Source organism: Entamoeba invadens (genome assembly GCF_000330505.1).
Source record: "Entamoeba invadens IP1 unplaced genomic scaffold scaff_1105074724957, whole genome shotgun sequence".
In the NCBI taxonomy this organism is placed as follows: domain Eukaryota; phylum Evosea; order Mastigamoebida; family Endamoebidae; genus Entamoeba; species Entamoeba invadens.
Genome location: NW_004191594.1, coordinates 274471 through 290247, shown reverse-complemented (window position 1 = coordinate 290247; position 15777 = coordinate 274471). Strand labels below are relative to the sequence as shown.

General features: G+C 38.4%; 3 protein-coding genes across 3 annotated transcripts; 1 reads left to right on the top strand and 2 right to left on the bottom strand.

Moving 5' to 3' along the window:
• Window positions 1–2: 2 nt before the first annotated feature.
• On the bottom strand, window positions 3–10251 carry EIN_378040 (midasin, putative; the record flags this gene model as incomplete). The annotated part of the gene is made up of 1 exon (XM_004182817.1): window positions 3–10251. A coding segment is annotated over one exon (10249 nt), but the record flags the coding sequence as incomplete, so codon positions are not given.
• Window positions 10252–10922: 671 nt separating this feature from the next.
• On the top strand, window positions 10923–12560 carry EIN_378030 (transcription factor IIIB 70 kDa subunit, putative; the record flags this gene model as incomplete). Its single annotated transcript, XM_004182816.1, has 1 exon — window positions 10923–12560. One exon carries the CDS (start codon window positions 10923–10925, stop codon window positions 12558–12560), a length of 1638 nt encoding a protein of 545 aa, XP_004182864.1.
• Window positions 12561–12691: 131 nt separating this feature from the next.
• On the bottom strand, window positions 12692–15685 carry EIN_378020 (AP-3 complex subunit delta-1, putative; the record flags this gene model as incomplete). The annotated part of the gene is made up of 1 exon (XM_004182815.1): window positions 12692–15685. The coding sequence occupies one exon, from the start codon at window positions 15683–15685 to the stop codon at window positions 12692–12694; it is 2994 nt and encodes a 997-aa protein (XP_004182863.1).
• Window positions 15686–15777: the final 92 nt, after the last annotated feature.

Sequence of the window (15777 nt, the reverse complement as noted above, 5' to 3'; positions counted from 1 at the left end):
TAAACACATGGAATACAAATTGTAGACAAACCCTTGCATGTATTCAATTTCTTTGGCATTCAAATCACTCGATGGAGTCACTTTAGTCTTATTAAACAATTCCAATTTACTTAAAGTTCGGTAATGATACTCGTTAACGTTTTTAATGACATCATCTTCTCCTTCCAATTTGTAGTTCCTTCGTAACACACTCTCTAAAACGACTTCTTCGACTTTGACAGACTTTCTTGAGTGTGGCAACTTCAGTACTTCAAACAGTTCTAACGCGTCCAAAAGGGCTCTTTTCTTTGTCTTCACACCTTCCTTTCCTGTTAAATTCTGAAGTTCTACAACACGGCCAATCAACTCTTTTTCGACTTCCTCAAGCCATACAACACCCGACTTCTCTTTACTCATCTTCTCTTCAACACACACTCGAATGGTATTCTCTTCCAACACAGCAATTTTATTAATGAAATAACCGATATTGTCCGTTCTCTTCTTTGAATCCACAGTCTTCTTGATCTTTTCACTCTTATGTATTTCTTTAAAGATGGGTCCCAACGCTTTATCAGTAGCGCTCGTGGTGTTCGCAAACGTCTGACTTTGAACAACAAATTGTACATTCTTCTTCAAAATGTCATCATACTCCCTTTTAAATCCATTCAATTTCCGGTTCGACTTCTCCACTTGGTCTTTGATCTTTTCATGGTTAATATCATTCCATCTTATCAGTTTCACAAACTCCTTAATTTTAGTCTCAACAGGTTTAGTCTCTCTGTCTATGTCTTCTTTAATTCTCGATACAAAGACATTGTAGTATTCCCGGATTTGCGTCAACATCACCTTAACCTTCCCAAATCGTGCATTTCGATTTTCAGAGCATTCACATATTTGAATAACTATGCCAAGTACTTTAAGTCTCTCTTCAAATTGTCCATACGTGCACTTATACATAAATTGATTCATTGATTCCAAAAAGCCCAATTCTATTTGTTCGTCGACTTCATTGTTCACCATCTCATCTACCATCTTCCAGACATTAACAAACCACGCCCGGGCTTGAATCAGTTGATCTTCATTCAGACTCTCCGTCATTTTATCCCAACTCTTCAACTGCCAACATCTCCACTTCTGTATTATAGTAGCAACCACATTCATTTCTTCTCGTAATGAAACATACTTCGCAGCTACCGTCTCCCAATTTTGAAGCTCACCAAACAAGATGTGGAGGACTATCAAATATCTCATGAGAGGGTCTGTCTTTGGGAAGTTCTTCAGTCTCTCTATAATAGAAAGGATCTTCACTAACATCTCATTCTCTGGGAATTCCTCTAACAACTTCAAGACATGTGTACACAACGGTTCTAATTTTTTAAGCAATTCGTTGACTTCATAAACACTCCCATCTTTGTTCAAATCAATCGTTCTCTCCGCCTTCGTCTGACTTAAAATAGCTACTTTCTTGTCTATGAAAATGTTATGGAATGGAGAACTAATACAATCAAATTCCTTTGGAAGTGGCAGATCTCTTGTGTCGAAGAACTCGTCCAAAATCTCTTTAAATATTTTGTTCCTTGTCTCATACATCTCCTCAAAGCTTTCTTGGCATTTCTGTGCTTTTAGTAACTTAGAAATGAGTTTCATAATAAACTGAATATCAGAGTCACTCATCCAAACTCTTGCCTTCTTCTTCTTATTTTCATTCGTTTTCGTTTCTATTTCCATTGAAAGACTCTGTGTTTTTAATAAGTCTTGAACATCAGCAAAGAAGTCCGGAAACTCTGCTCTATACTCTTCTTCTTCTTTATCTTCATCCACAGCAAGTTGATTCGTCTTAGTTGTATATTTATAAGTCACTTGTTCTTCCTCTATGATCTTTCTTTTCTCTTCATCTTCCGCGTTTTTGAGTGTAGTCATCAAATGAAGCAACAATGAGATCACTTTCATCGCACCAGCTTTGTCACCCCACATCTCTCGAATAACATTGACCAACACTATTTTAATTAATTCACTGTTCTGGACATTCTTATTCTCTTCAATGTGTTGGATAATGAAGTCTCCAATGCATTTTGCTTGTTCTTGTATCATATTAGAATTCACTGGGAATGTAATAACACTTTTAAGTAACAGTTCAGTCTTTTCATTTCGCAAGTACAAAACTATCTTCTTATACAAACCAATTCGAAGACCAGTCTTAAGTAAATAAAGCCCAAACAAGACGGGTATAGTCAAATCTAAGAATAAGGGATAATCCTTCTGAATATGTTCTATGAAAAATTCAGTCTGTTCTTGCCACATTGTTTCTTGTGTAATGATGCGAATGAGTTGAGCAACTTCATTGACATTTTCAATATCATCATACAGTCTTTTGATCTTCAAGTAGTCTCCATTCGATGATGAAAACAATACAAATTCCTGATACAAGTTCTCAAACTTTTGTTCTGTAATTCTTTCCTTGTTGAATTCTTCGTACTTCTTCATTCCACTTCGAACAGTATTTCTCGACATTTCCAAAAAGTTTAGTATCCGCTCAAACCCTTTTCCAAATACATGACTCTGTAAATTAATGACACTTTCGATCTGATTACTAATTATTTCAATACGTTCATTTGAAACAGAAATGAAATGTTTTGGGAACTCCATTGGGTCGATGCATGGAATAGAAAATGCTTGGTACATGAAACTACCATATTTAAACAAATTTGCACTCTCCTCTTTCTCTGAGTTTCCACAAACCGTTTGAATAGTCTCGTTGTAAAGTCCATTAAGTTTACGACTGATCAAATTCAAAGAGACAGACATATCACACTTTTGTTGTACAATTGATGCAAACATCTCAGTCAATGTGTTGTGAACGATATTTAGTAATTTATTAATGATATCAGTGACATCATTTGTTGAAGAGAATGAGATGTTCTTAATATCTTTAAGCAAGTTAAATTGCATCGAAATTGGTAAGACATCCAACACTTCTTTTGATGTAAAATGTGCTCGTGCTCTAGGTATAACACTTTGGTAGAGCAAAGACACGCCTTTTAATTGCTTTGACTTTGGTAAGAATGGCAAATCAGGGTGGTTCTTCCACAACGAGTCAAGTGCCTTCATTATCATTGGAATTGTATATATAGAATTCTCCTTTGAAACAGTCTGGAAGAAGTGGACCAAAGGATTTGCAGTGCACTCTACTCCATTTAAGACTTGTGATACAACTTGAAGATTCACTAAAAAGTCGTACAGTGGTGTCAACATTGTTTCCTTTTCTATTTGTGGCTTCGTCAACTCAAATTCTTCATCTGTATAACTCTTCTGTATTAACGTTGATAATATCTTGACATCATTCTTTCCATACCTTTCTCCGCATATTTTAAGTACTTCAGATAACCGAGTGGGTTGTTTGGGATATAACGAACTTGAAAACCCAGACCATAAAGATCCAATGAAAGATTCATCAATATTGAAACGGGCAAACAAGTCGTTTGTAAGTGTTTGATATGTCGGATGTAAACTTCTAAGCATCACACATAAGATAATATATCGTTCTAATTGTAAATTTTCATTCATTCCCACAACACCAAAAAGTACTCGAAGTGAAAGAACGTAATATTGTGTTTGTTCGTCCAAAGTGTGTAACTCACAAATTGTTTTATCAAGTAATTCCAAAAATTCGTTATAGTTCTGTTCAATGACCAAATACTTCGAATAGACGTTCCCAATCTTTCTGTATGACTTCGAGAGAATACTTTTGCCATTCTCTTCAACTCGCACCTTTTCTTCTTCACGTTTCATTAACAAATAGAGTGCATACATCCCTCGAATTTGTCGACTTGAATGTTGTCTTATTAAGTTCTCGTTTTGAATATACACAATGATGTTCTCTCCACCTTCAATGCTTTGCAACAAACTCAAGTAATTGACTCGATCAATATCATCAAGTAAATACAACACCATTGAAATGTATTCTTTGTACTTCATCGTCGATTCAAATTTGACATCTTTCAGCGTGTTAACAATGACATTCTTCAATGAAAAATAGTCAACTTCCATTGCATTTTGTGGCACTTGATCACATATTAATGGGATGATTTGTGACATTTGATTCATCAAATTTCCAATCGACACATTCTCCTCAAACACATTCAAATTGCATATTGTGGCTTGTGCAAACAATTTGAATACAACACTCTCATATTCATTACATTCAATATCTTGTTGATTCAAGTAAATGTTTCTTAACTTCTCTTGTTCATTTAAATCCGATTTAGTTTGGACGTAGAAGATGTCAAATCCCTCTTTCATCGCACTCTCTCCATTCTTCCCGACATACTTTGCCCATCTCATCAAATGCAAAAACGTCATATTCTCCGTCTTTAGATGTATTGCTATCATCTTTTTCGCTGTTTGTAAAGACACTCCAAATCCAGTTAACATGCGTTGTGCGTCTATCTCACGAATTTGGGGTACATACAACTCAAGCGCTCTATTCCTCATAGCTCGTGATATTTCTCCATTCATTGGATTTGATGTAAAGATGACTCTAAAGTTGTTGTGGGGCTTCACGATGATTGGAATGCCATTACTATCAACACCGCGTTCATTTAACACTAAGTACCCATTTGGTTCAAAGAGTGAATTAAGTCTGTCAAGTACAGTCGGGTTACAGAAATTGACATTTTCCATTAACAACCAGTACCCACGTTTCATACACTTCACTACAATACCATCCACCCATTCAAATGAACCAATCGACTTCTTCTGTTGTGTCACTTCTATTCGTGTTATTTCAGACTGGAAATATTCATCGTTAAGTACTTTAATTAACCCTTTAATGATATTCATTTCAGTTGATGAGAAGATACAATCATGTTTCCTATCAATTTCAGACACTTTAGTACACCTCTCCAATGTCGAATAGATTGATAACGCTTCCTTGTTTGTAACCAATTTCATGTAATCTCGAAGGTCTTCCAAAAATGATCTTCTGTGTCTTTCAAAATCGAGTTGTTCATATCCACCAATGAGATCTATCGTGTCAACACTTGTGTTCATCGAAAACTCTTTTAAAACACTTCCACATAGTTGAGCAACATTCCTCACTAACGTCGCCTTTCCACAATGTGAGTCTCCAATAAGTGATATGAGCCAGTTATGATTAATACCCTTCATGACTTGTTTCATCGATTCAACATGTGTTGGTAATATATATTTGTCTGAGTTTGTTGTATCTCTATTAACAGTTCTCGACACCTCCACTTCTCCAATAATAAATCTCTCCGGAGTAATGTGAATATCATTGTGATATTCCATCGACATCTCTTTGTATTTTGGTGACAAGCAACTTCTCCAGAGCTCTTCGACTTTTTGTATATCAACAACATCTCTAAATCTTCCCTTAAAGATTTCAGTGAATATAAACCCAAGTGTGTCCATATTTCCTTTCATTGTATCAGTATCAATACGTTGTGAATATTCAGAATACAATTTACAGTATCTCAAAACATCTCTTAAATTGAATTCCCACGGCTCTCCACGTCTCCCAAAATTCTTTTTACAGCACACTTGATTCTCAAGTTGCCCCACAAAGTCTATAAGACTCTCTCTCAGTTCGACTGGAATCATTGGATACATTTTCTCGACAATCAATTTCAAATCACTTTCAGTCATCTTATTGACATACACTGATGTAAATCGGTTTATAAACGATTGTGGCAATCCCTTTCTTCCACTCCCTTCTCCAAGTGGATTCTGACTTGCAAACAGTCTAAATGTCGGTGGACATTTCACTTCCATATTGATCTCTGGTATATATACAGTTGCTCGGTGATCCAACAACGAATTAAGACCTTCCAATACACTTTGTGAAGCCAAGTTGAGTTCATCGAGTAACACCCATGATCCACTTTTCATCGCTCTCAGTAACAATCCATCACACCATCCAAATCCTCCACTGCTTCCTTCAAGTGGGAGATCCGTTCCAAGTAAATCGCTAATGTCCGTGTGTTCAGACAGATTGATTCTAAACAATGGAATGTTTAACATTGATGATAATATCTCTATTATCGTCGTCTTTCCAACTCCAGGAGATCCTTCCATTAATATCGATTTATGGAGTACCAACGCTCTCAATAAATGAAGTATGTTGTTAGTAGTAGTTGGCGCCTCCACGCAGTAATTGTCTTGTTTTTGAATTGGACCATTTGCTGTGATAGTGAAGTCTGATACACTGATGTTGGTTGGTCCAACACTCAAAGTTGGTTGCATCGACATCTCTTGAACTATAGAGTCTTCCAATTTCTCTCCAATAGTCACCAATGCCTCATTCAATGCTATCAAACACTCCGCATTTGTTTTCCCTACTTCATCCTTAACACCATCAATCACTACTAAATGAGCTGCATGGATGAATCGAACAAGAGGTGATGGTATACTCGTACAACAATTCATAAAATCAGTCCACGCTAGGCAATTTCTGACTGACACTTTCTTCCCAAATTTCTTCTCCGCCCACATCAAGAACTTGACTATAGCAGCCGCAAACTTCTTCTCTGTTGGTTCATTGATCTTCTGTTGGACAATCAGTAACAAGTCTCCTTCTGCTTCAAACGACTTGACATAGATTTCTGTAAATCGGTTTCTCATAGCAGGACTCAGCTCTCTTTTACCAAAGTCTCCACCGGGATTCATTGTTCCAAAGATTCTAAAAGTATCATTCGCAACAACTTCTTCTATCTCTGTTGACGTCTTCTCTGCAATGGTCATCATTCTTGAAGGTTCTAACACTGAATTGATTCTTTCCAAAACAGAATCCTCCGCCATATTAATTTCATCAATCAAAAACATCTCCCCCGTCTTCATTGCTTCTATTAAAGGTCCATCATACCACTTAAATAATATTTTATACTCTTTCAATAAACTCTCTATGTCTTCCACTTCATTCTTTTGGTAACTCTTATAATTCTTTTGATAAATAATTAACAACTCTTGTAACGTTCCTGTCGTCTTTAACAACGTCTCCAACGCTTTGTGTAACTTAAAAGTCGTTTGGTCTTTATTTCGAGCTGGTCGCATACCTCCAATGAAATCAGCAGTTTCCGTGTGTTGGTGGCAGTTCAATATTCTCAGTCTGTTGTTCAATACTTTGGCCAAAATTTGGCACACCGTTGTCTTCCCCGTACCCGTCTCTCCAATAAGAAGTGCGGGCTCTTTATTTTTGACGCATTCAACAATTAAGCAGAAGAGTCGTTTCATTGAAGGAGTCCACACGATTTCCGGACACAGCTTCGATGCTTCAACAAACTCTTTACATTCATACACAGTGGTAAAGTCTATTTTCACCTTCAGATCATCTTCAATAACCTTCTGAATGACATTCTTTTCTTCTTGTGTTCTCATCTTCTCGGCTACTATAAAGTACCCATCTCTCGCCAATTCCTCATAGCTACTCGCATGTCTGTCAGCCCATTTAAACAACTCTCTGAGTGTAATAAACGAATGTTTTCCTCCAAAGAACTGTGTCATTGAGCGTTGCTTCTGAAGGTCCTTAAGCACTTGGACCAACTTCTTTGAATAACTTGGTGGAATCTGACTTCTTTTTTCAATAATAATTTCCAGTTCATTTTCAGGTATTTCGTCAAAGTGTAATTCAATAAATCGATTTCTAAACGCACGTGACAAATGTTTTCTTCCTCCATACGTATTTGGGGGGTTTTGCGTCGCAAACAACATGAACTGTGGATGGGGCTTGACCACCTCTTGCGTCTCAGGAATATACAGTTCTCTGTTGAAGTCCAAAAGTCTATTCAGTGCTTCCAACACCTCTGAAGGTGCCAAGTTAAGTTCATCAAGTACAATCCAATATCCCTTTCTCACTGCTTCAACCAATATCCCTTCTTGGAACACCAATTTCCCGTCTTCTGTTGGGACATAACTCCCAAGGTATTCTTGAACGTCTGTTTGTTCATGGTTATTCACTCTGACCATTCTATGCCCCGTCGCGTGAGCTAAATATTCGACTAATGAAGTTTTACCAGCAGAAGTTGGTCCTTGGAGTAAAATAGGGTATCGCTTCGACATGACAATTCTCGCGATACTTTCAAGTCTCTTCTGTGTCGTTTCTGTCAAAATGTACTTCTCATCAAGTCTTGGTACCTCCAAACCCTGTTCAATGAAATACCCGCCATATTGGACATAACTTTTGTTCTTAGGAATAGACCCACTGTTATTCGATTTAGTAAACATCGAATTGATCATATTCTCCATTATGGGGTAACTTTCTCTGCTCAGTTGAGTCAAATAAGACATCGAAATACCTTCGTACAAACTCCTTTCAAATCCAAAGAACCCATTGACATCGGTGATATATTGTAAAGCAAGACAAAGGGTTCTCAACGAAAACAGTGGGCGTTGTCCGGCTCCATCAACTAATTCTTCTTTCGCCAATTTCTTTGCTTGCAAGTGGAACTCGACAATCTTCTTCGATGGAGGGGTGACACCAATTCGTTTCAAATAGTCATTCACAAGCATCTCCAAGTCATTTTCTTTAATAATTTCGTCAAACTGAATTGGATGGAATCGGGACTTGATTCCCGGCGACAAGTCTTTTTTCCCAACATCTGTTGGAGGGTTCATATTCGCAAAGAGTCTAAAATTAGGGTTTCGTGGCACTGGGGTGACATCTCCCACTTCAGTCAATAAGATCGACTCTCCGTCCAACAGTCCAGATATTCTTTCCAGTGTCTCGTGTGACGCCAAGTTGATTTCATCAAGTAAGATCCAGTGACCATTCCTCAATGCAGTGATCAAATCACCTTCAATAAAACTGAATGCAAACCCTCCTTGTTTGTTTGTGATCTGCTCTTTGTACTTCCGCGCTTTGTTCTCAATCTTCCGCCAATTCTCTCGTTCAGTAGTTTCCAATTGAGAAATTTTAGATGCTGCCATTTCACATGCTTTTAAGACCAACGTGAGAAATCTGCCAAAGTCTTGTTTCTCGTACGCCGCATCAAGTTGTAATAAAAACTTCTCATTGTTACTTTGAGCAAATATTTGATTGAACTTTTCAATGAATTCAATTCGAAGGGGATGACACAATAACTTCATTTGCACTGGTTTAAACCCACCAACCAAGTCACTCGACTCAGTCTGTTGATTCAAGTTATATACCACGAGTTTTTGATTCAATAAAGTCGCCAATTGTTGCACCATAGTAGTCTTCCCTGTACCAGTCTCTCCAACTAAAAGGACGGGTTCTTCGTTCTTCACGCAGTCCGCCAACTTCTCCAATAAGCAGAGAGAGTGTTGTGTCTGTGAAAATGGGAAAGGGCTTTGTGGGGGTGGCGGGATGATAGGGGGGTTCTTCTTCAAGATGACGTGTCCTATTTGTAATGTATCTCTTGTTGTCGTAAGTTCTGGTTTATACCCATCGAGCATGAAAGTGATTGATGGTATTTCGATTGTTCGAGCAACTTTTTCTAAGACGCCGACTCTTTTGTCCAATGTGTTTGAAAGATAGACGTTGTCGCATTCGAAAAGGATGATATGTTTCATTTGTGTTGTAGCTATGTTGATCTTTGTCTCGACTGGAATCTGTTCTTGAACTCTTTGGCAGAGTGAGAGTAACTGTCTCAATGATACTTCGACGCCAAGGGTTTCAAGAGTGAAGTGGACTTTAATCATAGTTGGAATTAACACACTCACTCTCCCAAACATGGTATTCAGTAAACTCTCCAAATCGTCTATTTTGATGTCAGGCATAGCAACTAAAGAGAAATAGGAAGACAGTGCGTTGTGGAATTGATTGACTCGCATTCCTCCTTTATGTAATGTTCGTGTTGCTAATATTCGGAAGTTGGAGTGGACAGTGACGGTTTCGTTGCGATTTGGAATGAAAAAGGTTCGCGTTTTAAGTAACGAAGTGATTAAGGAAATGACATCGCCAGGTGCAGTGTCGACGTCTTCTAATAAGAACCATAAACCCTCTTTTACGGCGGTTGTGAGAGAGCCATCTTTCCATTTAAATTCACTGAAAGAATCACTTGTGATGTAAGACCCGATAAGTGCCTTCGAGTCAATGTCGTCACCAAAGTGCACAGACAACATTTTGCTGTGTTGTTGTTCTGAAATATGCTTCAACAGAGAAGTTTTCCCGCATCCCGACTTGCCTTCGAGAAGAACAGGAGTACCATCTTTAAGAAGCGTCTCAACAACAGCCTGTGTTCTTGCAAATGGTGTTGGTACGTAGTTTGGCTTCATTGTATTTTTCAGTGTTTTCATCAATTTTTTAATTGAAACAAAAACCCTTGTCTATTTCTTGAATGTGCTTTGGTCCGTTTTTTTAATGTTTTATTACTTTATTTACTCGTTTTCTTGAGTAAATCTAAAAGAAAAAGACGTGAAAAGAAAATTATTTACTCATCATTCAAAAAGGATGAAAAGTGTGTTGGCTGAGTAAGAAAAACATAAAAAGGGTTTCTTCTATAAATAAAAAATATACACTTATAGTTTCATAATATAATTTGTTTTTACTATATATATAGAATTTGTTTTTGTTTTGGAACTCATAACATAAACCAATTTTTTAAAATAATTCATCTTGTCAAGAACTAAAAAAATTGGTTTAAATATTTTAGTGGAACAAACAAATCTAAAATTATAATGTTGATGAGCACAAAGAAGAAACATTTATATATAAGTAATAATAAAATAACTATAAAAATTTAGTTATTTGTAAAACAATAAAACAATTAAACAAAACCTAAAATGATTGAAAAGATGATAAAACTCAAATTTTATTCAAATAATTTGAAATACTATTAAAAAATATATATTAAAAATTTTATTTATTCACTATAAAAAGAAATAATAAATAATAAACTATATTGTATTAATATAAATATTAATAATATAATATAAAAATAACAAAGGAACATGAACTGTAAAAAGTAATGAGTGACTCAGACAACGAAGCACCCGAAATAGGTCTTGATGAATCGAAAGACGGGAGCAGAACATGTCCAGAATGTCATTCCAAAAACTTAAGGAAAGAGAATGGGAGTACAATTTGTGAAGATTGTGGGTTGGTGCTTGACGATTGTGGTGCGCTCATTGCGGAGCTCCAATTTGACGAGAGTGGTGGTCGGAAGAGACTTGCCGGCACGCAGTTTGGTGAAACGGAGCGACGGCGGTACGATGTTGAGCGCCAGATGCGGGCCATTCGCCGAGTTGGTGAGATGCTTAAAATGAAGAGTAGTGACATTGAAAGTGGTGAGAGACTCTATCGAGTAGCAATGCAGCGTGGGATAACAAAAGGTCGGAGAGTTGCTTACAGTGCTGGAGCGTGTCTGTATATCATCTGTCGAAGAGAACGAACGGATCATTTACTTATAGACTTTGCGGATGTTTTGCATGTATCTGTGAGGAAGTTAGGAAGGACATTTATTCACTTTTGTAAGGAGTTAAAACTCGACTTGCCCTTTGTCGACCCTTGCTTGTACTTACAACGATTTGGAGAGGATTTGGCGTTTGAGAAAACAGCGGACGTCGTTCGAACTGCAATGAGAATATGTCAAAGGATGAACAGAGACTGGATGCACTATGGCAGACGACCAAGTGGGATTTGTGGCGTCGCTTTGTATCTTGCGGGAAGACTTCACAACGAGCCAAGAACACTTGAAGAGATCGTTCATGTGGTTCGATTGTCGACTACAACAGTTAGAGTCAGGTTGAAAGAGTTTCTTCGAACGCCATCGGCCGATTTGACATTGGAACAACTGAACGAAGAAGACACTTCGACGACGCACTGTAATCCCCCCAGTTACACACAAAATCGACTGAAAGACAAAGCAAGAGAAGTAGTAGGAGCAAATGTCCCTTTGAAGAAGCGGAAAAGAAATTGTGACGAATATGAAGCTGCTGAAGATAAGAAACTAACAGAGGAAATCGCGACGTTGATTGGAGGAGAAGTCGAGAAGATCATGGGGTGTAAAAACATCGACGAGAAACCAATCAACCTCGGCAGTTTGGAAGGGAAGAGTGCGAAGGACGTTGGGCTTGAAGGTGAAAAATTTGATGTAGAGAAGTTGGTTGACGTTCAAAAGATCAAAGAAGACGATTTTGAGAGTGAAGGAGTCGACGAGGGAGAGTGCCAAGTCGGAGACTGTGCTGCGTTTGATTCGGAGTTAGACGGATATTTTCTCGATGATACCGAAGCCGAAAAACGGAAACAAATATGGGAAGAGCTGAACGCAGAGTTTCTTGAGAAGGAGAAGAAACGTGTCGAAGATGGTGAAGACCAGCCCATACGCAAGAAGAGAGATAAAAAGACCAAAAAGAATCATTCGACGTTTGGAGAGGCTATGTCCGAACAACTGAAGAAAAGAAGTTCACGAATCAACTGGGACATCTTAGGGAAAATGATTGAACAAACTGAGAAACTCGCCAAAGGGGAAGTCGATGTTAAAATCGAAACAAAAGATGAAAATGACGAAGAGGAAGAAGAGAGTGAAGTGAAAGATGTCAAACAAGAAGATGAAATGCAGGATGAATATTTCGATGATGAGAAAGGAAGCGAGGAATTCTCATAAAGTGATTTTTGTGTGTTTTCCATTCAAATAATAATGATTGTGTTTTTGTAATCTTTACTATTAAAAATACTATATAAGAGATAGAAGTCTATAACTATATATATATAATAACATACTAATAAAAAAGTGACTTAGTTGATTCCAACACTTTCTCTGATTTGCTTGAGAATAGAGTCACCCGCCACCTTGTCAGTGGTCTTCAAGTCAAATCCAATTTTCCCTTCTTTCTTAGTCAATAAAATTGCTAAGTCATCTCCCTTAAGAGTGTTTCCATACCAAATCTTCCCATTCGAGTCTTTAACTGGGAGTAACTGTAAGCTTTCCATGAGTGCTTGTTGGTCCAATTTTGTGTCTTCCGGTACCGAGTAAGCCATTGAAATCATTTTCTTTGTTTTAACGATGTCTGTGAGTCCTTTCTTATCCAAAGCGGCTCCTATTATGAAGGTAGAAGCCGGGATTTTGATCTGGACATTCGATGCCACTTGAGCTGCTGGGCATTGGATAGCGCCTTTGACCACAGCAGAGGTGACTTTCTTCAAGTCGACAATACAAGTGACACCAATGATCCCCCCAACTGGAATCGGAGTTGTTCGACTAATAGAGTCGATGTTATATAAAGTGCTTTGGTTGATGACAACAGAGACGTTTGTCTTAAATTCGGTGAAGTTCTCAATTTCAAGTTGTACCATCACTTTCGTTGGGTGCTTTTTATTCGTCTTCAGTAAATACTTCACACCAAACGCCTTGTTCTTACAAAGATCTTTTCCACCTTCCATCCGTTGCACATTTTGTTGCGCAACAGAGACTTGTGAAGTCTTCTCACTGCGATGCTTCGGAAGCGCAAGAAGCTCCTCCTCTTTGACCGGATCGTTCAAATCAATTTGTGCCAACTTGTCCTTCTCTTTCATTTTCTCTTCTATCGCGTCTTTCTTCTTAAGGCTTGGCATCACCTCTCCAGCTACTTTCCCTTTCTTCCCTTTCGAACTCCCTTTCTTCTTCTTCGATAACGTAAACGCCTTTCTTAACTCTTCTTCAGCAGTCAGTCCTTCACCCGCAGTCGGTTCCGTGTTAATTTCTACAGGTTGCATGTCCACCTTAATTTCTTCGTCTCTTTCAAACATATCATCATCGTTATCGTCGTCTATGTAAAACGCATTCCCGTGTTTCACGGACTTCGACTTGGACACTTTGACCGTCTTGTCTTCAAACCCTTCAAAGAGGTTCGAGTCCATCGTCTCTTCTTTCCCAGCTTCTTCAAATTCAGGGTTGATCACCTCGTCCAAGTTGAGATCTTCTGGTGGCTCAATCAGTTTTTGTGCTTTTGGATTGACAGGGAGAAGCACTTCATTGTTCAAATATCTCAGTTCCTTAATGATATCAATGTGTTGCTCTCTCAATGTTTCAAATTGTCTCAATATAGCCAAGAAGAAGCACGCTCTCTCTTGCACTTCAAGATGAGTGCTCTGTGCAAATGGAGTCAATGAAGCATCTATCTCTGCAATCAAGTTCGTCAAATCGTCATCAGACAGTTGCGTCTTAGTAATCGAGTTCACTTCATCGTCGTCATCAGCTTCTTCAATATCAGCCGGGTCTCTTGGGTCAACAACTTCAATGAACACTTTCAGTGCAGCAGCCAAGAAAGCACTTTGGATTTCTGGTACCAACGACGTGTGTTTACAAGACACCAAGTGTTTCAGTGTCGACAACGTGTCTTCTGAAGTCAAGTAATAGCAATACTCCCCAACACACCACGCACTCTCCACAAGCAAACTTGCTCCACTAGCCATCTGTAAGAAGTTATTCGACGTGATGATAGTCTTCAGTAAAGTAATACCAAAGAGTCTGATATCCGGTACTCTCACAATGATATTCGAGAACTCTTGAGATACTACATTGAAGACACTTTGTTCCAGTTTCTGTGTTGAAAGTCTTGAAAGGAGTTTCAAATACCATTCAAAATCAGTGACATTGTCGTAGTTGTCCTTTTTAATAATTTCAATGATCTTCATAAACAACTCATCTCTGTAATACGAGTTCTCAGACTTTTCAACTATCACTAGTAATCGGTCAACCGTCTCGGAAATGTTCTTCTTGTTGACCATCCCTATCAACAACTCAAGTGCGTTTCTTCTCAGTGAATCGTCAGGGTCACTCAAACACGCAAGCACAGTATCTCTGCTTTCTATAACAGCCTTCGGGTGTTTGGTCATCATAAACCCGAGTAATTTAAGACCGCAGAATCTGATATTGCCCTCTGTGTCTTGAATCATCATGTTGATTTTCCCAAGACATGTCTTCATGGTTGGAACGTGTTTGTTCAGCCCCGTGATACATGCGTTAATCAATTCATATAACACAGTCATTGTGATGTTACTCGCAAGCAACTGATTGAACGGTTCAACCAAGATCTTAGCAAGTCTGATTTCAACAGAAGCTAGCATCCCAAGTATCTTAATAGCCTTTGTCATCAACATGTCGTTGCTCTGATTCATTGGGTTCTTAATAGTTTCATAGAGAATTGGCGCAAGGGAGATGTATTGTTTGGGGTCATGTTTCACTAATTCCACAAAGGACACACAAGCGGCTGCTATTACCGTCTGTTCCTCATCCTTCAGTTTCAATTTCATAGCAGCAAATGATGGCCTTAAAGCATCGGGATATTCCTTACACATCGGATACATCATCAAGCACGCCCGTCTTCTCAAAAAGTCCTTCCCCGATGTGAGCAATTTGACCAACTCCGCAGCCAAGTCACGAGCCAAAGACTCATTCACAATAGCTGAGAAACAGGCACAAGCATTGCATGACTCATAAGCGGTGCCCTGAAGATCCTTTTTCAATTGATTTGTGATCAACATAAGGACGTCGTCGTCTTGGTGTAAACACGTCTGTGCAGCCAAATAAGCGACTCTCTTCATCCAGAATGACTGCTTTGCAGAAAGCTCTATGACGTGGAATCCAGACCAGTCGACTTCTTGGCCAAACATTTGGAGATATGTCAGCTTTTGAACACAAATCGCCTTCTTCTTCATGTCCGAGGTGGAGATATCCTTTTTGATCTCTGCAATGGTTTGGTTGATAAACCCTTGCTCATTGCCGGAGTTGTTTCTAAGACCTTTAACCATGTCTTGCAAGTGCTGTTAATAACGCTTTTGGACATCACCTCCTTTACTTTCTTTTTCATACTGGAACTCCCACTCATTCATTATTTAAGTTT